General features: G+C 46.4%; 1 protein-coding gene across 8 annotated transcripts in view; it reads left to right on the top strand.

Moving 5' to 3' along the window:
- ctnnd2b (catenin (cadherin-associated protein), delta 2b) overlaps positions 1-20378 on the top strand; it is a 60763-nt gene that overhangs the window by 2821 nt on the left and 37564 nt on the right. For 6 of the 8 annotated variants that reach the window (XR_015102876.1, XM_086129586.1, XM_086129588.1 and 3 more), the window contains exons 2-3: positions 12439-12575; positions 20013-20125. Coding sequence is in view for 7 of the 8 variants with exons in the window: in XM_086129586.1 (XP_085985712.1) it covers positions 12444-12575; positions 20013-20125 (245 nt within the window). In the remaining variant the exon portion in view is untranslated. Of the gene's footprint in view, positions 1-12438; positions 12576-17345; positions 17469-17671; positions 17834-20012; positions 20126-20378 lie in introns of those variants that run through there. The other 2 variants (XM_086129591.1, XM_086129592.1) reach the window with 2 other exon arrangements.

Genomic DNA, 20378 nt, shown 5'->3' with positions numbered 1-20378 from the left:
AGAGGAGTCGGGGAGAGAGGAAAGGGCGGATTGGGGGGGGAAGAATTGGAGTCATCAGATGTTCTTTCCTCCGGAGACGGCCATCCTGTACGATGCGAGTCGCACATCGATTCTCTTTCGAGTTGTTGCCATCGCCATTGCACGCTACATCCTTGCTGGTGGATGTGAAATGACGCCATCTCATGACTAAAGCGTCGTAACAGATCTAAAGCCGACCGTGACTGGGCTTTCTCCTGAGATTGACTTGTGGGTGGCGGACGTAGTAGCGAGGAACTGCAAGTGTGGAGGGTTACACATGAAACATGGGATGCACACCTTGTGGATATTCTCGTTACCAAAGGAGACTAATCCTCCGATAACTTCCCTTTCACTTGAATGACTGAACCAACGGGTCCCCTACGGAGTGGCCAAGCTGTGGTTAACACGGCAACAGGTTGATGTGATGCCGGCCAGGTGCGGTCTGGCGGTTTGGGCTTGATCGAGGCCAGCCCCGGTGAAGGACTTGTTGGGCGCAAGAAAGCGCTTGTTCTGACCATTTTGTTCCGATGTCCCGAGGAGCTCCGAGGGCCAGGCAGTGCAGAAGAGGAAAAAGTGGCTGCATGCGTACGACATTGGGACCTGCATTGATTGATGATTTGTGGGTGGAATTTGACAAGGCCGTCTTACAGAGAAGAATTTTGCAGCCAAGCAAGTGACAGAAATGACCGGTCGAGAAGCAACGCCCGCTTACGTATTTCTTGGATGAGTTCTTGAATGGAAGCATTTTTAATCTCGAAAAGACATTTATCTGCGCCGACCCTCTTTTCTAAGTCCCAACCCTTTGCAAGCACGTGTACGTGTGCACGGTGGAGGAAGTGGCTTTTGGACAGCGTCGCACAGCATTGTCCGGGTTTAAAGCCTCTTCATTCACATTACTAGCAGTGAACCAGCAGCCGGGCAGCCACTAATCTGCTCATTGTTTTCAAAGTTTGCTCAGCATTCTCGTGCCTCATTCAGCCGTGCGGCATATTGCGCTTGGCACCCGAGCTGCTTTGCTGTGCGCATTTGTCACTTTGCATTTGCATGGTTTGTCCTAAGTTGCGGGCGGTAAAATGAAAGGCGTGTTGAAACTTCTTGAGACATTTTCAAAATGGCTTAAGAAGTTTGAGTAACTCTTTAATGCTCGTCTTATGATGTATGGCAAGAATATTGTTTGCTTTGGCACATTGCCGTTTTTTTTCTTGATGCCCAAGATACAAACAGAAAAATCGAAGCGTACACCACACAAATGACAAAGTCACCCAATCCATCCTTGAAATGAATCGTCCCAATTTCGTGACATTTTTTTCATGGACAGTAATATTCTTTGAAACGCACACGGAGAAACGGAAACAAAATGATTTCAAAGAAAAATAAAAACTTATTTGATCTCAGTTTGCTCCGTTCCCGTTGTAACACGGGACGTAATCAACAGATTAAAAATAAAATAAGAGTAAAATAATAAATAATAAAATCAATGACCTCACGTGATGAAACACTTTTGCGCGTCACGCGACACCTTTTCTGTATCGATTCATTTTTAGAAAATTCCCCCTCACCAATTTTTTTTTTAAGGTTTGTAGACTGCCGAAAGCGATCGTTCGTTTGATACCGGCCGGGCGAGCTTTTCCAGCCTTTTCACTCAAAAGCTGGCCATTAGCTACGGCTTGATAGGCCGCACCATTGAGAGAGAAGCTCGGACGACGGAAAGCGCAGTGAGGAGAGTCTCTGCGGTAAACGCTCCTCAACAGTGACCGCTGGAATCACTGACACATGAAATATGAGAGACAGCGCCACTTTTCCCTATTTATAGCATTGGAGACGAAGAGTAGCCACATCGCAAACACTTCACATCGCCTCGTGGCATCATTTTTTCATTTCCTTAAGAGCAATCGCGGCCCATTTTAAAAACGCGCACACGATGTGGAACAAAAGTGACATCCGACATTTGGGCCACTTTCACCGTGAGTGAGCACAGCCTGAGTAAAGCTTTCCCATCCGCTGAACCATACGCTCGTATTTTTACCTTGACACACAAACTTGGGTTGTTGCTTGTTTTCAAACCCTCCCGAGGAACATGAGTGACTAAACTACGGAATTTAGTCTATCTTGCGAGCGCCGGGCTTGTTGTCATTTCATTATTCGGCATGTCTTCACTTGTGTCGTGTCCAAGTCTGCGCCAGTCATCTGCCGCTGTTCTTATGCTAAACTTGGACTTTTTCCACGGTCTGAAGCCAACGCAAAGGCTGTTTGGCTTTCTTTGAGGCTGCCTTCCCCCCGAGCACGTTCTTCCATGATGTCATGACTTCGGAGAAGAAGCTCTTCCAAGTTGGCCCCATGTATTATGCATGGCGCTCCTGTGGCTAGCAACGGTGCGTGCAATGCCCGCAGGTAGTAATGGTGATGCTCACAGTGTGGAGGATAAGATTTTTATTTTTTTATAATTTAAATGAATAATTTTTCACTTTATTTATTTTTTGAATGCCCGCATCTCACCTCTTACCATGAAATGTGATGAAACTAAGTGCAGCCTCATGTTATTCACAGTCGAGCCATTAGGGGGCGGCCCATGTCGAAGTCCAGCATAAAACAATTAATTTTTCAGACGTTGTGCATTATGGAGTGCCTTTGGTTTGTTTGGGTTGGTGTTGGAGGCGGAACGGTTCCTTCGCCCGACTTCCGATGCAGGCGGCGTTGGTTCGATTCACTCGATGGAAGGTGTTTGTGAAGGCTTGTCTGTCTCTGTTTTTGCCCTGTGATTGGAAACCATTTCTGTCTTCCTCCGCACGTCATCTCAGCCGAGTCTCCAGCTTCCTGCGACGACCGCGGACCAGAATAGGAGCTACAGAAAATGGATGGAATGGTGGATGGACTGGTATCGGCTCCGAATAAATGTGATAGACAGAGCGAGAGAGAGGCCAAATTTACACACCCACTTCTCAGCCCTTACCCTGGTTTTACGAAGCTTTGTGAAGTTTTTTTTTTCAAATATGGAAATAAGACGGCTTAGGAAAGTGTTCATCTATTCAGTCAGGCGGACGCCATCATATTTAATACCTGGGATTTGCGAAACCTTCATGCCTTAGTCTCGCCCTTTTGGGGATTAGCATCGGAATCAGCATTTGTAAAATACAGGTGTTAATCTCAGATCCGTTTGCTGTCTACGTGGTGGTCCAGATTCAGACTGAAATCGAGCTGATGGTGGGACAGGTTCCTTTTTGAAGACAACAGCGATGCTGGACACTTACTAGTAGGCTGAGAGGTGACATTCCATCTGTCTGCCTCGATTTTCATCCTCTCTGCAAAGCAGTGTCGAATGAACGTGCTCTTCCACCTGCCGGTATGTGTCAAGAGCCACTTTCACACTGCCCATCAAAGCGCAGGCTGTTTCCCAGAGGTGTAGTTAGAGTTGGAATGGCACCTGCGTGTAAGGGGGCGGCGGGAAGTCCGGACCGGTGTCACGCCAGACGCTCGGTGCTGACATTCCCCAGACGTCTTACCGTCTGGTGCGGGATGCCAATTCCGCTGTGCGAACGTGCACACAGCGTACGCAGGGATACTGGAACCCGCTTTGGTGGTTTCTGCCTGAAAGACGTGCAGGCGAATCAATGCCACCTCTGCTGCGATGTCTCTGACGCGCCCGCAAAGCTTCTGCGTGAAAGGGGGATCGTGCGGCGTAAGACTCGGCGACGTCATCTCCGCCTCGCCTCCTGACCAATGTCAGCCGAGATGGGCTCGAGCTTCGTGTGACCCCGCGCGGGCCGTGCGCTATCCATGAAGGACGGGTGACCAAATGCATTTCCTTTCATGGCTTGATTGAACTGTGGTCCATAAATGGGCGTTGTCATAAGTGAGGTGAGGTGTATGCCTTTAATTTCCGGATCATGATTTCCAAAAGCTGATCTCCCAACCGCACAACTCTCCAAACTCGTTGCACCGAGGTGTGGCTTTCGTGGCTCAATTCTGAGGCCCACCAGCTCGTCACTGGGGCGGTTGTGACTTGTGATGTTTGAATTTGTTGCAGCGCGGTGGCCGTGACCGCTGTTGTAACCTCAGTAATTACGGCGTGCGGCGAAGCCACTTGTCAACATAGCCCACCTAGTGGATTTATGGAAAATAGCGTAGGTGTACATAATTCATGATGTTGATCATCATTTTAGCCACCTGCGCTTTTTGGGAGGCTCACATGCAACTCAACAAAGGCTACTTGTCGTGAAGATGAAGATGAAAATGGTTGTTTGTTTTCTTGCTGCTGTCCGGTGGGAATGTGCGATGAATGTTTTTTCCTCTTTGACCATCGCGATCTTGATAAATGCAACTCATCAACTGTGGGGCGAGAAAGTCGTGTTGATTTCATTGGGATTCAAATGGCACTAAACTGAAGTCGGCGGTTTCTTAGCGATGCTATTCCAGTGAGTACGATTACAGTCCATGAAAAATGTAATGTCTGCAGCGCCGAGCGCTTTCCCTGTTCACTTGAGTGGCATAATTTAAATGGAGAACCTAGAAGTGGGCACATTTACTCGGAATTGGCTGGCTTCATGGTGTTTTGAGCCAGGAGAAGTGTATCTGTATGAAAGTGACTCATAGGTTGGGCTCGCACCGAACGAAATGAATGAACCTGGATTACCCCCAAACCCCACCCCCTCTGTCTCGCTGTCTCTCTGTTGAGTGTGTTCACTTGCAGCGTATTCAGTTAGCAGTGCAAAGAACAGCCCACAAGTTTCCCCGTTGTTTTGCCAATCTCTTGCCAGTAGGGGGCTCCTCTTCCAAAACGGCGTTCAAAGTCAATCACCAAGAGTCTTGAGTGACTGCGACCCACCGTACCATGGCCAGTGTGCCATGAGGGATCAGCGGAAGTGCAGTGTGAAATTATCAACTGTCATGTCTTTTGTCCGAAATACCCCTCCATCCATCCATCCATGATCTCATTCGCTCGATCCTCAGGAGGGTCGCGGGCGTGTCGGAGCCTCTCTCCCGGCTGCCTTTGGCACACAACCATCCGCGCTCACGGTGACACCGGGGGACCAGTTAGAGCGTCCCATTAACCCGCCGTGCTTGTTTTGGGAATGTGGGAGGAAACCGCCGTACCCGGAGAAAATCCAACATGCAAATTCCACACAGGCAGGTGGTGGATGCGCGAAGAAGTCTATGTATGTCTATGTATCCTAAGCGCTGACAGAGTCACCCCTTCTGTGCGTGTAGATCAGCTTCCAGTTCAATTAAACAAGCCCAGATTTCACAATGATTTCAAATTGACAATGTTTGTGAGACAAGATCCTTTTTTTAATGTGTTCATGTTTTTTTTTTTTTGTTTAAAAAGACGTTTTTGTTTGTTCGTGTGAGAATTTTCTAATGTATAGCAAAGTGCCTTGGCTCGACCGAGCTCAGGAAGACTGTTCAAAAACAGCCACCATTTTGGATTAGCTATTGAGTCTCCCAACCCCACTATGGGCTGAAAGACAGCAGGACTCATTCATGTGGCTTTTCCTGATTTTTGTATTCTTTTTTTTTTTCTCAGCAGAATAAAAAGCATACCGTATGAGCTGTTGTACAATACGCAGCGATTGCACATCCAGAGAAGCACATCTTGCCCATACTGAAACATTGTCGTGGAGACGTGATGCTTCTGCGCTTATTTTTCTTCAGCCGTCACCGTGGAGGGACATTCGTATGTTGATGCAACTCAACAAAAGAAAGCACCTTTTAGTTTTGGAACGGCCAAGCCAAAGCCATGACCTAAATAGAATTGAACACGAGATGTTCTGTCTCATTTTGGAGCTTTTTTTTTTTTTTTGCTAGGATGAGAGGATATAGTCAAGGGAAGTCCAGATGTGTCACGATTGTAGCAAAGGACAATTGCAATTCAACTGTACAAATACTTTGCATCCTTTTATATTATTAGACTTAGAGCCAGTGGTTTTTTTGGGGGGGGCAAATATTAAAAAATATAGATGGTAATGTTCTTACAACAATAATTCAATTTCTATTCTATCCAAATGAGCACTAACTGGGAGTTCTGCGAGTAGGTAGAATATTGCATCCTTATGATTTGTCTAAAAACATTCTCAGGATGAGATCCGAGACAGAAAAATAGAGTTTGGTGATTTACATTGAAATATGAGAAAAGATTGACCAAACCTTGCTGTAATGTTCGTAAATATTGCAGAGTTCTGAATTTGGGGATGAATCGTAGGCTTGCAGTAGAGAGCCGCGTGTGCGTGCGTGTGCACGTGCCAAAGACAGAGAGAAAGATTAAGGGAAATGAGGAGGAAGAGCAGGAGCGGAAATTAACTCGAGGATTTATTTCTGCTCTCGTTCCACGTAGAAGCAAACAATTATTTGTGTGGCTTACAGAAAAATCTTTGTGGAGTACAATAACGTCTCTGTCGCAGGGAACAGACGCGAAGAGTCTACAAATACTTGGTATATTCTCGCATAGGAATAAACTACGACCAAGAGCTACAAGGATCACGCCGCAAAACGGAGTTTCTGACATAATGAGCACTCAACTAAGAATATTCCTCCCAGTTTTAGGAACGCTGGACACACGGGGCCGCGTTTTCGTAGCCGGCGCGCAGATGCGCACCAGAGTAAAGAAGAAAAACTGGCGCAAGCCTCGTTGAGCTTGTTTGGGGATTTGACAGAGCGCACTCCACCGGAGAGCCGCGTTTTCTTTCACAACCACACTTGACAATTTAGGAGCTGGAAGTTGACTAAACTTTCGACCGGTTGTGGTGGGACGCAGTTGCGTGATGGATTTGAGGGAGGGGGGGACAGATTGGAGGGCGGCAGACGGATCTTATTCTATTTCATTCGTAAATATGACATCAATTTGAGACAATTCCTCTCAAAAACATTAGTATCCAAATCTTGAAACGGCTATGGGGAGGGGATGACGCCTACTTTGCGCACACGCTATAGGTAACGAAAAACTAACGGAATAAATCATGAGAAAACATCTTTGTGAACGAAATAATATACAACGGAAACTAACTGAAACTACAGATTGCATTTATAAAACTAACTAACGCAAACTATCATTGTAGCCAAAAAGGCTCTCTAAATGTTTTGGGATATGATCGTGCCCATATTTCTGTCTTGCGTTAGATTGAGCAAGAGATTTATTTGCATTGCTTATGTGTGTGCGCATTGTGCACAGAGGTGATTTTCCTGCACACTAATTAAAACAGCAGATAAGCATGAGAGAGGAGGATATTTAATTGAATCCCACCGTCAGATGTTTATTTTAGCCTTTGCAAAGTTTATATTTAGGACAATTAAAGCAGAAAGCGTCGACTACAGAGCCATGAAATGATATCGTTTACTCATGCACGGCTCCCCGGCGCAGTGTGTTGGGCCGAATCATTTGTGAGCGCTTGCGCTGAATACACGCAAAGGCTTTCACGGCTTCAAATCAGGTATCAAATATTCCGTTGTCGTGATGGGGGGGGTTGCAATTGTCGCTGGACCACAGGTTTGCCTCTCGGTCTTACAAAAGTCCATACGTAGGACACTTTAAAGGACATTCCTTGATATGAATTGCTGGTGATTGAGCTCCCCAGCCCCGCCTTTTGTTTTTTTTTTTTGCAACGACCATTGACTAATGTTAGTGTAGATTCTCACCACACAACAGAATTGAATTCGTAAAACTAAACATCCACGGATGTCCAAAGGGAAGGATGAAAGGGCCACTTTTAAATTCTTCCCAGTTTTGAAACACGCTCAAGTCAGACAAGGATCATTCATGTGACGTCTTCATCCATCAGCCGCGAAGCGCTAAGTGGCCGAAACTATTTTTGCCTCAAAAATGGAATGATCTAGTTTTCAAGCTAAATGGTTTTATTCTTTTCATCCACAATGGTTTATTTGTATCTTGAACGATTGAGAAAAGTTCTACAGTGTTGAAGCAAATGTAGTAGTAGTCCTGGCACCATCTGCCTTTTCATTCTGCCCGCCTTCACCTTTACGTTTTTTGAACTCACCTCGTGCCCACTGTCAAATGTCTTTTTTTGTTGTTGTTTTTTTGGGGGGAGGGGTTATGTCGTGGGGTATATATACAGTATATATATATATATATATATATATATGTATATGTATGTACAGTATATATGTATATATGCATACAGTAATCCCTCGTTTATCACGGCTAATAGGGACACAAACCACCCGCGATAAATGAAAATCCGCGAAGTAGTGACCAATAAACATATATTATATATATATAAACATATATACAGACGGGACAGACGACTGGCGAAGCCAAAACACTGCGGCGAGTTTTAATGAGGCAACGGGGGACTGTGAGCGAAACACAAAAGAATCCCATCTCTGACGGAGCGCACGCATTCACGCACGGAATTGTGTTATGATGCATAGACGGATGCATAGAAGGAGCACGCACTGCAGGAAGATAACACGCCCACTTGGATTTTTCTTTGATTTGGTTCGTGATGAATTCTGACTTTGCCAAAACGAGCCAGTCTCAGACTGCGCTGGTGAGCTTAAACGGTCAAAAGATTAAGCTCGCAATTCCTCATGTCAATCATGGCAGGCTGTTGTCGCAGTGTGGGAGATTACCCCTTTGAAAATCACTTTGAAATACCCCGACATTACAAAGGTGAAAGAGAGACAACAACTAACCCAGTACGTTAATCCCTCGCCACTTCGTGCCTCACGTTTTGTGGTGCTTTTTCATACATAAATAAATAAATATGGGGGGGGGGTGGATACATCCATATTTGCAGCCATATTGCACAAAGACGCGTTGTTTCATGTTCACGGACAACGAGATGAGGTGACTCGGAGGCTTTGGATTTAACCCGCAAGCTGATTGGCTGTGCATCGTCGCATTTTGCCTTGCTTTTTTGATGAGTTAAGTTGCACTCCAAGCCCTCGCCACAGGTGAAGCAATGCGTCTCGGTCGTGTGGGAGCATGTAAGCCCGCTTTTCCCTCCACGGAGGTGGCACCGTCAAAAGGGACACATTGCTTTAACGGCGGCAAGGGGGTGGTCGGCTGCCTTATTTGGAAGGTTTCCCCACCCGGCCGGCTGTTTTTGAGACACGTCACAAGCAGCAACGGCTCAGAGGAAGGCTAAAGTGATCGCACAAACTGTCAACTAGCTAAGCGTTTTTCTCTTCCCTAAAAAAAAAGTTATCTGCTCAAAAAAGAAAGCATCAACCTATTTGAACTCATAAAATGACAAGACAATCACCAAGTGTGTCATCATTTTACTGGATAAGGTTGTGCAATTCAAGATTGAAGTCAATACGTGTAATCTTTGTCACAAATATGTCAAGTCTAAATACTGTTTACAGATTTTAAATATCCCGGTACCCACATATACATACGCGAAAATTCAGAGGGGGGCGGAGCAAATCCTACATTAGTTTTTTTCGCTTTTGCGGGGGGGGGGGTGCCAGTCCCCATTAACTGCTGAAAAAGGAGGTATTACAGTATATACATATACAAGCTAATCCTTGAGTAAACTAAAGCCGTTGGGCATAATCCATATTCAAAGTCTTGTCTCAAGCTGCCCCGTTGGCCTCCATAACCCAGTTGTGGTGGCTATTATTGGGGAAAGCTGCTTTGCACTGGTCAGTTGTACGAAGGGTTTGGATATGCTTGGCTGAGTTGACCTATATTTGGCTGCCTTCCCTGTCTGGGTGGGCGGTTGTTATCCGAGCTTCGCTCATGTCTTTTTTTTTTTTTCCTTCGAATGAAAACGCTGGCTTGATTTTTTTTCCCCCATAATTTGATGAAATTATTCATTCATGGCAAACATGATATATTTATGTCTGTATTTATTGTAAATCCAAAACCCAGTTGGTGAGAGGAGAACATTTGGGATAAACATACTCCATCGGGATTTCCTTCTGGACATGTGCATGTCCGTAAAAATGAAAAGCATTCACAAGCTACGGCGAGGTTAGGCTCTTTCCCGCGAGAGCAAATTTCATTCGAGGTAGGATTGATGAGACGCAAACAACGAAAGCCGTACGCCGTCTGATCAAGGTCAAGTCAAGAATGCACTCGAGGCAAAAAAATAAAATAAAAGAGGCGTTTGAATATCAAACAAAAACAGAGTTTCACACGGCAGCAACTTCGAGTTGAAAGCGAGGAGCCTCGCGGATGGATGGATGAACGGAGAGAAATAATGATGAGGAAATGACGACTGCCATGAAATGATGTCACGCGAGCGTCGAACACAGATGGCGCAGAGATCTTGACTCAAACACGCAGTACATTAAAAATGATGATGTTGGCGGGTCGGCATTTACAAAATGATCAGACTTTTCGAAATAGAGTCGAGAGAAATTCGTACTTGGTCGAGTATCAGATGGTTGTGTCTCGTGAAGTTCACGGCTATAAACTAACTTTTTCCCCAGCTTTAATTTCGGATTAGAGATGGGGTTTTTTTTCATTACTAGCTTTTTAAATCAAATCTCTGCAGATTGAAGCAATCTGATCAGTAGTCAGATCTACACTGCTTCAGCGCACGCCCTCTTCATGCAAAAATAATAATAAATACAATGTCTGCCTTGCCGACAGAAGAATCCGAACCTCGTTGTTGTTTTTGCACCTTTCATTATTTTTTGCTTCTTGGCTAATTTGAGTTATTTGCATTTTGGTGTATTTCTGACGGCAAAGGGCACACATGGACCAATTTGGGAAGGAAACCGGAACGCCCGGAGAAAAGCCTGCTCACTTCATGCAAACATTCAAATTGCCAGAGATGGGCCAAGGGAAATTGGCATCGCTCTAGGCGGTCATTTAAGCCCTCAAACAACTGTTGCTTGAACACGAGCGCTGCAGTAACACACGCGAATGGAACATCCAAGAGTACCGCCGGGCAAATCTTCTCACGATATGCACACAGGAGGGCTCGAGATGAGATTCCAACCAAGAAGATCTCGATTGTGAGGTGTCGAGTGCGCCTTGCCACATCTGGCCACATATTATTTCATTCCCTTAGCTTATGGGAGAATTAGTTTGGCGGTCTGCTCACATTGGCGGCTGTACAGCGTTCTAATGGCGTATGGCGACTCTCTAGCAATGACCCAGTGACAGGTAGTAGATGGCAAAACGATATGAAAAATGGCACGGGGAGGAGAAGAATCCGAAACATGAAGTCATCATGCCCAGAAGTGAGCAGCCAAGCATTTGTGAGGAACAGGGCAAAGTTCACGAAGGGCTCGGGTGCACTGTCGCCATTCGAACGTAACCTGCAACCTTTGAGGCCATCCCGTTGCGGTCACCCTCCACCGGACATGATGAAATAAACCTGAAAAGGCGAGGGGACCGTGAAAATAGGTCATGTGCAGAGATAGGGAGAGAGAATGTCCAGCGTTTAGAAAGGAAGCCTGTCGGAGGATTAGGACACAACCGACAGAACGTGACGCAAGGGGGCACGGAAAGCAGGGCAAGACAGCCAGCCGGATCATCGATTGGAGCCTTATTAGCCAGATGAAAACAATAAAGCAGCGAGTGACCAAGGACTGCTGCAAGCAAGATGAGCTTTGCCCTCTTGTCGTTTGCCTCCCGTCCCTCTTTACCGCTCACAGTTTTCAGTTTTTTTGGAGTGAGGCCGTGGGCTGTTGCTGTCTCACGGCGACAGCCAGCCATGTGTCTGCATGTGTGTGTGTGTGTGTGTGTGCGCGCATGTGTCACATCCTCATGACGAGTCTTTCATCGGCGCGCAAAGTTGGCCGGCGCTGCTGCATCAGGATTACAAGGTGCATATGATGCCCGTGTCCTCCCACTCGTGGTCTGATCCAGCATGGCGCACGGCGTCCTTGTCTGGGTATTGTCACGAGACTCTCTGAGGCCAATCCGTGTCGTTTCTCCTTGCCGGATTGAGTGGATGGAAAGCAAACTCCTTTCTCAATGGATCAGGACGATCTCATGACAGAGAGTGGATCGCTCATCACGCGCTTTCCAGCTAAATAGCTTGTCATCAGGTTGATGCGTGCCTAATTTGCAAAGCATTTTTTGTCCGCACATGTCTCGAAAGGATGCCTAAAATAAGCTCCGCTTTACACAAACAATTTTACCAGCGACAGTCGAACCTGGTTTTCATAGTCACAAGTCCCGAATTCACGTCGTTCATTTTCTATTTGCCGATTTTGCTTCAACCGACACCTTGATAACGTCAACTTCATCATGTCGAGCAGATTTTTCCCACAAAATAACGAACAGGCTTTCACTGCGGCGAAAATCGGGAAGCTCACCGCTGCTTGTGAACAAAACGTACGGTGCGGGATCGCTACAGATCGACGCGGGTCACTGCTGTACTTCCTGCCGTACCTCACGGAGGCACGGCAGGAGCACATGCTCCGAAAACATGTCGCTGGCATTTGCAAATTTTCGATACAGAGCCAGTCACTCCTAACTGATTGACAGATTGTCTTGTTTTCTAGGAGTAATGCCGGTGCCTGACGTGTCGTCTGACACCGCCAGCGCTGCCGCCATGTTGAGCCCCGTCCTCAATGCCTCCAACGGAGACGGATCAGAGTCAGAAAGCACCTCCGCCATTCTGGCCTCTGTCAAGGAACAGGTATGAACCGCCTGCAGCTGCAATGTCAAAGAAAGGCTCGCAATCTTTGAAAATAACCCCACGTGTATATTTAGCTGAGAAAAATGGCGACCAATAATGTGCTTGGAGTCATCTTTTTTGTTGCACGGCGATCCCTCCGGCCCACTTACTTCATCTTAATGTGTCTTCTTCCCAACACTTTGGACATTTGTATGCTTCTAACTTTTTGTGGAGATAGTCATTTTTCATTTCCGCATGACTGTGAAAGGGGCAAGGTCCTCCACGCCTGCTTTGATGAGTTTGGTACCGTAGAACTTGTGAGCAAGGACGTCAGGAGCTTGTTTTCACACAGAGCATTTTAAAGGGGATGATCATTTCTGTTTATGACTGAGAAACGTGGACATTTTTCACTCAAAATCAAAAGTGGGTGATCTGCTAAACTACCGATGACCAATAATACTCCACCCACCAGTTATTTCACTCCAGGGCCAAATGTTGCACAGATGGGCTGTGCCACTAATCTTAAAAATCACATTACGCTTGTTTTTAAATGTACTTCAAATCAGCTTATAATTATACTGTGAGCAGATTGCGTGCGAACAGCCGAACAAAATGATTGCAAAATTTGAACATAATTTATTACATGTGACGAGTTGACATTTTAACAAGGTTCAGGAAAGTTGACACCCAATGATTGCTTCGGTGGGCCACATGAAATGACGTGGCGGGCCGAATCTGGCCCCCGGGCCTTGAGTTTGACACCTGTGATTTAATGGAAGGGTACCAATAATGTTTCAGCTCAATATAAACAGAAACCTGAGTACTGCTCTTCTAATTTCTGTCAGTGACTCAAGTCGATGGATCCGTGTCCAACGGAATCATCCAGGAATGTTCTCAATCGGAATGGTGGTGGTTTTTCCAGATCAAAAAAGAAACCAGACTACCCAAAACCCATCGGGTGGCTGAGTAGCAACGCAACAATGCAGCTTTGACTATTTTCTTCCTTTTACTTCTGCTTTGCGACGTTTGTCGAGCACGTGGTCTCTACGCGGCACGATCGCCACGCTCAAAGTTGAATTCAGCACTCCAGGCAGTCAAGTGCGTCTCCCGCCGCATGCCGAGCAGACGGTTGACACTGCAAAGGAAAAGATATCTTTGTGTATATTTGATGAGTCTTCGTCGAATGGAAGATGATGATTATTTCATTTCAGGCAATGAAGAAAGAGAATGAGTCAGTAACATCGCCCCGAACCAGGATTCAAATCTTATCACGTTGCTTCCTCGGAATCATAACTATTTCATGAAACTATGTCTCAAGATCACTCGAGTTTAAAAGATGGATGGATATTGGATTTTTAACTTTGTAATTCAGCACATCACACTTTGTTGCACTCTTTGTCTCACAGCCTTCAGGCCAATGAGCAATCAGACATTGCTAGGGGGGCGGGGGGCTAATTCCGGGGGGGGGGGGGGTTGTCTAATTCTAGGATGAAAAACCAAATATCTCGACTGCATATCTCTGGTACGTTAATTTGTTGATGACTGTTGAAGATCAGCGTGAGCCTTCCCTGATGTCATGCCTTTACATTGTGCCGTTCTGGCATTGTTGCAGAAGGGTGGGAGTGGAGGGGGGGGTGGTGGTGAGAAGGGGAAGGAATTAAAACGTTGCTCTACAAGCACAGTCCTCTGAAAACAAGACAAATCTGTCTGGTTGGGATGAACATTTAAGTAGCTCTGGGATCAACAGAACACTAAATCTCTCCGAATCTGTCCTCCTGCTCCTCCTCGCCGCTCGGAAGTTTTCCTCTTTCCATTTTCAATGTGGCTCCAATATCACTCCCTAAGCGCCATCGCGGTCCACCTTCTCACGTTGGCTTGCTTTGCCCTTCGCCTCAAAGGACAACTTTGTCATTGTACCAAATAATGTTTAGCCCAAAACAGCGGCTCGGACAGCGCTTGCAACATACGCAGTGTGCGTTTTTTTTTTTTTTAATCGAACTGCTCGCCCCTCCCCCCTTTCCGCAACAACTAAATGCCAGGCCGACTCTCTATGCAAGAAAAAGAGAGGAAGGGTCAGTTACGTCCACGACGCACATGCAGAGAATCAATGCTCCCAATGCAGGCTACCCCTGTTGAAGCCTCCATTTCTTTGACTTGACTAATGGCTTTAATGGAGGCCGGCCTGTCCCTTTGAGCTAGTGGCTGTAACTCTCGATTTGTCTCCCTTCAATAATAAGATCAGTCTGCAGCACCATATTAAGTAACGCGGTCGGTTGACAAGCTCCCGATTGCAGAGCCTGTTCATTTTCACCGTCTAATTGTGCCGCCGCATGACGCACCGACTGCTCAATTGCTTACCAAGCTGCGATCGTCGTCACATATGGACTTAGCATCTTACGTTTTAGTGGCACAAAGAGCTTCCAGTCACACCTCGATCAAAAAAAAAAATCATGGATGCAGTCAGTACAAATTGTGACCTACAGACAGAAGATATAATCCACCCATCCATTTTCTGAAAGCGCTTATCCTGACGAGAGTCGCGGGCATGCTGGAGCCAATCCCAAACATCTTTGGAGGGCGGCGGGGGACACCCTCAACTGGCTGCCAGACAAAATCACAGCCAAACAACCATTCACACTCGCAACCTTACCTCGGGACAATTTCCAGTGTTCCATTAACCTGCCATGCACGTTTTCGGAATGCGGGAGGAAACCAGAGTATCTGAAGGAAACTCACGCAGGCATCTGGAGAACATGTAAACTCCAAACAGGAAGGCCCGGGCATACAGCCATTTGTGTTTAAATTGCTCCGTTTGCTAATTGCAAAACGACACACGATGTGACATGCAAAGCAAGCGACGTGCGCGACCCCCCCCCCCCCACCCCTCAAAAAAGGTGTTTCTGGAAATAAATATGGTCCTTAGTAGGGGCTCATTTTATCATGTCATATCATCAGAATAGCAAGGCGGGAGGAGGAGGTAGAAATATTTTGGGCCCATGAGGCAATGCTCCTCAATCACCTCATTTAACGGAGACGTCTAGTAAGATGATGTCACGTGATTGTCCCGCAGAATTAATAAATAAACCGTCTGTGTGGCTGAATTCCTACTATCACTACAAATGGCCACTTTATGCTTCATCTTCCAAGTGGGATTCAGTTCAAGTCAAATGTGAAGACAACAACTGTTACTCAAAACAACTTTGCAGATTCACGGACAATGTCACTCGTCCCCCAAGCGTGGAGGGGGGGGGGGGGGGGGACGTCTGCGGATGAGCGTTCATTCCGCAGACGCCTCGCATACGTATCCAATTTATGTGCACATTTGAAAAAGGCCCAAGTCGGATTTGAAACAAAACAAAACAAAACAAAAAAAAACGAGATGGTACTGTTAAAATTGCATAAAAGATACATGTCACATTTGGGCAAGAAAATCGGAATCGAGCTGCGGTGTGAACGTAGCCTGAGACACATTGCAGTACAATGCACTCCAGCGTGTTGCAGTTCTTATAAACAGACTAAACCTGAAAGACTTCTCTTGACAGGCATACACATGCGGTTCGTCCATACATTCAAACAGCCACGCGAGTTGGGCGGATACCAATTTGAATGAATCGACGACGACACTTTGCATGCGCCTGGCATATTTGCGTATTTTACAAGGTACGGATGAAGAGGTGAGCAGCGCACGTCGCGTAAACACATACAAAAAGAAGGCTGCATTTGAGTCGGACTCAGTAGGAGGTGCGGCAATCTTCTCAGGAGCGACTGACCCCCGTTGGGAAGGCAATGGGTTCTAATTACCAGGCTTACTGCATCCTGGTAAGTGATCTTTTTTTGCATGGTTGAATTTGACTTCAATCCCAGACGTGTTATGATTGACATTCCTCCTCAGGACTTTGCCACTCACCAAAGGGCCTCTTTGTATTTTCTTTCCGGGCAAAGGAGATGTTTTGAATAAGCTATTTACCTCGCAGAAATGTAGACTTAGCCAGACATTCTCGATTACCGTTCACAGCACCACGCTTTGTGAACAAAGAATGAAGAAACGGGATCACGAGCATCTAGAAAATTGCACTTGGTACGAGAGTCGTGAGCAAGGTGAAGAATCCAAACTTCGGGTTGTCTGCATGGCAGTCCTCAAGTAGTCCACTGACTCTGATGACGATGTGTGACAGGTGTAGCGCTGGAGGGAACGCCCTCCACTCCAGTGGGAGCTGAAAACACAAACACATCAAAACCATGACAAAATTTTACCCATAGTATTAGTTTATTGAGAAAAAAAAAAGTAAATGTTATGAATACTTCAAAGTGCGACCAAAGGATTTGGGATCCAGGCATGCGAGTTCGTGCAGCCATGAGTCCAACATTTTGCTCAGTTTTCACCTTGACTCACCTTCGTCTTCAAGCCCCTCCTTACTTTTCAGTGGAGGAGGGGTGTGTGGATATATGTGAGAGGTGAGAGAGGGGTGAGAAAGAGAGAGAGAGAGGGGTGGTCTTTTTTGCAGGGTGGACCAGTAGGAGGGTCCTTTGTGATGCAACGTTGCATGAATAATGCCACTGGGCTTCGAAATGCTCCGTTGCCATGGGGACCTTTGTGCCTCGCTGAACACTGTGCGTGTGTGTGTGTGCGCGTGTGTGTGTGTGTGTGTGTGCGTGCGTGCGTGCGTGCACGGGCCCCCACGGAGGGAGTGATAAAGAGACATGGAGAAAGCCGAGAGAAGGCTCAAGTGACACTTGTAGTCTCTCTCGCCTTGTGTCTGTCTCTCTTTCGGCCGTCTCTCTGGATGTGTCTTGGCCCCAACACAGATGAGCCTTTGGAGGTGGTAGAGGAAATGTTTGTGGCCAGAGGGGGGGGGGGGGGCAAAAAGAAAAGCCAGACTGAAGTCTGTTCTGTGAAGTATGGTCCACGTGAAGGTATGCGGACTCTCTCGCACCTCTTCTCCTTTCTCCTTATACTTTCTCATTTTCTTGGCTTTTTTTTTGTCCTCCTTGCATGGTGTTCGTCGTGGCTGCAGTAACAGGTGGCTGCATGTCAGGCCTTCATTTGGAGGCAGCGGAGATTGGAGAGGCAGGGGGGGGGGCAATCGGGCGAGAAGGAGGGAGCAGTGTCTTTTGTTTGGGCTTTTCAAAAACCCTTACCAACAGAATTCTCGCCATCCATGCAGTTAGTCATCTCAGTTTAACCTTTCAGCAGCCCGACGCTCTCCGCGGTCGATGCACCAAACAAGCGGAACACCTTTCATCTTTTACTTCATCGGCCGTGATGTTGTTTCAGTGAAGTAGGTGCTTTTTAAAATTTTTTTTTTTTTTTTTATAATGTTCTTAGCATCAGCTAATGAGGGTGGTTATAGTCGCGTCATATCACAGAGGGGGAAGCAAGCTGTTTTCTTTGATGCAGTTGTTTGCAAGATGTAAATGGAGCGCATGCCACGGATTGGGAGTTTTAACTGCATGTGATGGAATGTCTTGCTTGCAAGTCTGTGGCAAGTTGAGTTGTGCACCTGCTTGAATGCCATTGCTTCTATAAGCCCTTTACAAAAGAAAAAAGACAAAAAAAAACCCATTCACACAGTAATGACTGTGATGGTCTTTACTCAGCATGACATTTGATTTCCTCAATACGTTCAGGTTCATTTTCGAAACACTATTTGGATAACTTTTTTTTTTTTTTGCTTCAGTGTATCGGTGAAGTGGATGCTTTGCATTATAATTTGGGTATCCAGTGTTGTGTAAACACATCGTGCTCAAGCTGTTGAGAGGGATGAGGGTACACGTCGCGCTTCCTGGTCAAGCGTGTTTGCCGTTGAGCAACTCCAGCGGCATGTGGAAGCCCCATCCATGTGTGTGTGTGCGTGTGTGTGGTGCGGCATGTTAACAACGAGTTTGCTGTGCACTCGCAACATTTTCCGCTACCAACTGCACCTAGCGGAAATGGCGTTTGCACGACCACGTCATCATGTAATCCTGCAGCGTTGCTCAAGGGTAACTTGATACATTAGCAATGTTATTCGACCTCCCTTCTTCCGTTTGCATCCCGATAACAATGCCTCTTTGAAATGAGTATGCAGACGCGTGTGTGGTTTCTACAAAGTCCTACAAATCGGAAGATGGACAGTTTACAGAGTTAGCGGGTCGTGAATGCGTTGTATTATTGACTCCAGCAATGATTTATGATCATCAGAGTGTATCAATATGGAAGAGCGACGAGCGCTGCCTCGGTCGGGTGCATAAGCTCCAATAGATTCATGAGATTCATCGTCACCCCGCTCAACAATATTCTCTGATGAAAGAGCAAAACTAGAAGATGTGCTGGTTGTGTGTGACGCTGTTATTTTAGCCACGTGACATTTGCATACATATCACTATATTAGGACAAATGCAGTGCCGTGAAGAAGTGTTTGCCCCATCCTGATTTCTGTGTTCTTTGCGTATTGATCACGTGCAGATTTCCGTTCTGCGTGTTTTCTGTTCGTCAACCCAATTTCTGAATTGAATTGCTTCAATTCTGCCATTCTGGGAGGGTTTTCTAGCACGAACTGACGAACTGATCACAACACAGCATCTCAATTGGATTCAAATCCGGACTTTGACTTGGCCACTCCAAAAAACTTCATTTAGTATTTTTCTTGAGCCATTCAGAGGTGGACTTGCTGGTGTGTTTTGGATCGTTGTCCTGCTACGTGATCTAAGAGCACTTGAGTTTGAGGGCGCAAACCGGTCGTCGGACATTCTCCTTCAGGATTTTCTGGTCGGCAGCAGAATTCATCATCCCATCAATCACAACAAGTTGTCTCGGTCCTGAGGTAGCAAAACAGCCACCGGCCATCACACTGCCACCGCCGTGCTTCACTGTTGGCATGATGTTCTATTTGATCAAACGCTGTGCCATTTCTACACTCGCTGTAACGGGCCGCACGTCTTCCAAAAAGTGCCGTTTTTGACTCATCCGTCCACAGAAGGTTTTTTTCAAAAGTGTTTATTCTCAAAATGTCTTTTGGCAAATGTGACACGAGCCTTTGTGTTCCTTTTGTACAGCAGTGGGTTTTTGCCTCGCATGGATGCTGTTTTTGGCAAGTGTCTTTCTGATGGCACTCGTCAGCACTGACCTGAACTGAGGCCAGCGTGGTCTGAGTTTGGAAGATTGATTGTACCCCACTCACGTTTGTCTGTAAAGTGTCAGTCAATACGGAAAGGCTACATCTTGTCTCCGTTTTATGGTAAAGATTGATGATGTAAAAATCGTGACTTGACTTGTTGTGGAATCCCAGCGCTCGACCGTCATCAACCAATTTATCTCATCATCTTAAATGACACTGCAGGCATTGCGCACACTTTCGGGGAATTTGACAACCAGTCAATTCTAAATGTGTGCTCGGACGATGGAGCCAAAATAGAATTTAGCGCCAGCGTAAATAGAACAATTGTGACCCGTTCCCCGTCACTCTCTTTCAAATGCAGGAGTTGCAGTTTGAACGTCTCACCAGGGAGCTGGAAGCCGAGCGGCAGATTGTTGCCAGTCAGCTGGAGAGATGCAAGCTTGGCTCTGAGGCCGGAAGCATGACGAGCATCAGGTGTGTGCACCGTCTGCGTGCGTGCCCGCGCGGGGTTATCATCTATGTATGTGCACGTGCGTTCCCGTCTGTGTGTCAAATCCATCAAACCCTCTTCTCTGAACATACGTGGGGATCAGCTGTGCGCTTGCAGGTGACTGCATTTCCAGCGGGTTCTCTGAAAGCGTCCCTGCTGTTTGATTCGTGCGCTGATCGGAATGTCGGGCTGGAATAATATCCAGTCATGTGATATCAGTGCGTCTCTCTCTCAAAC

The sequence above is a fragment of the Hippocampus guttulatus genome, chromosome 14 (assembly GCF_054856545.1).
Source record: "Hippocampus guttulatus isolate MCC_2025c chromosome 14, RoL_Hgut_1.0, whole genome shotgun sequence".
NCBI lineage: Eukaryota > Metazoa > Chordata > Actinopteri > Syngnathiformes > Syngnathidae > Hippocampus > Hippocampus guttulatus.
Note: the sequence above shows the minus strand (reverse complement) of the source record. Positions and strands in the feature narration are given on the sequence as shown.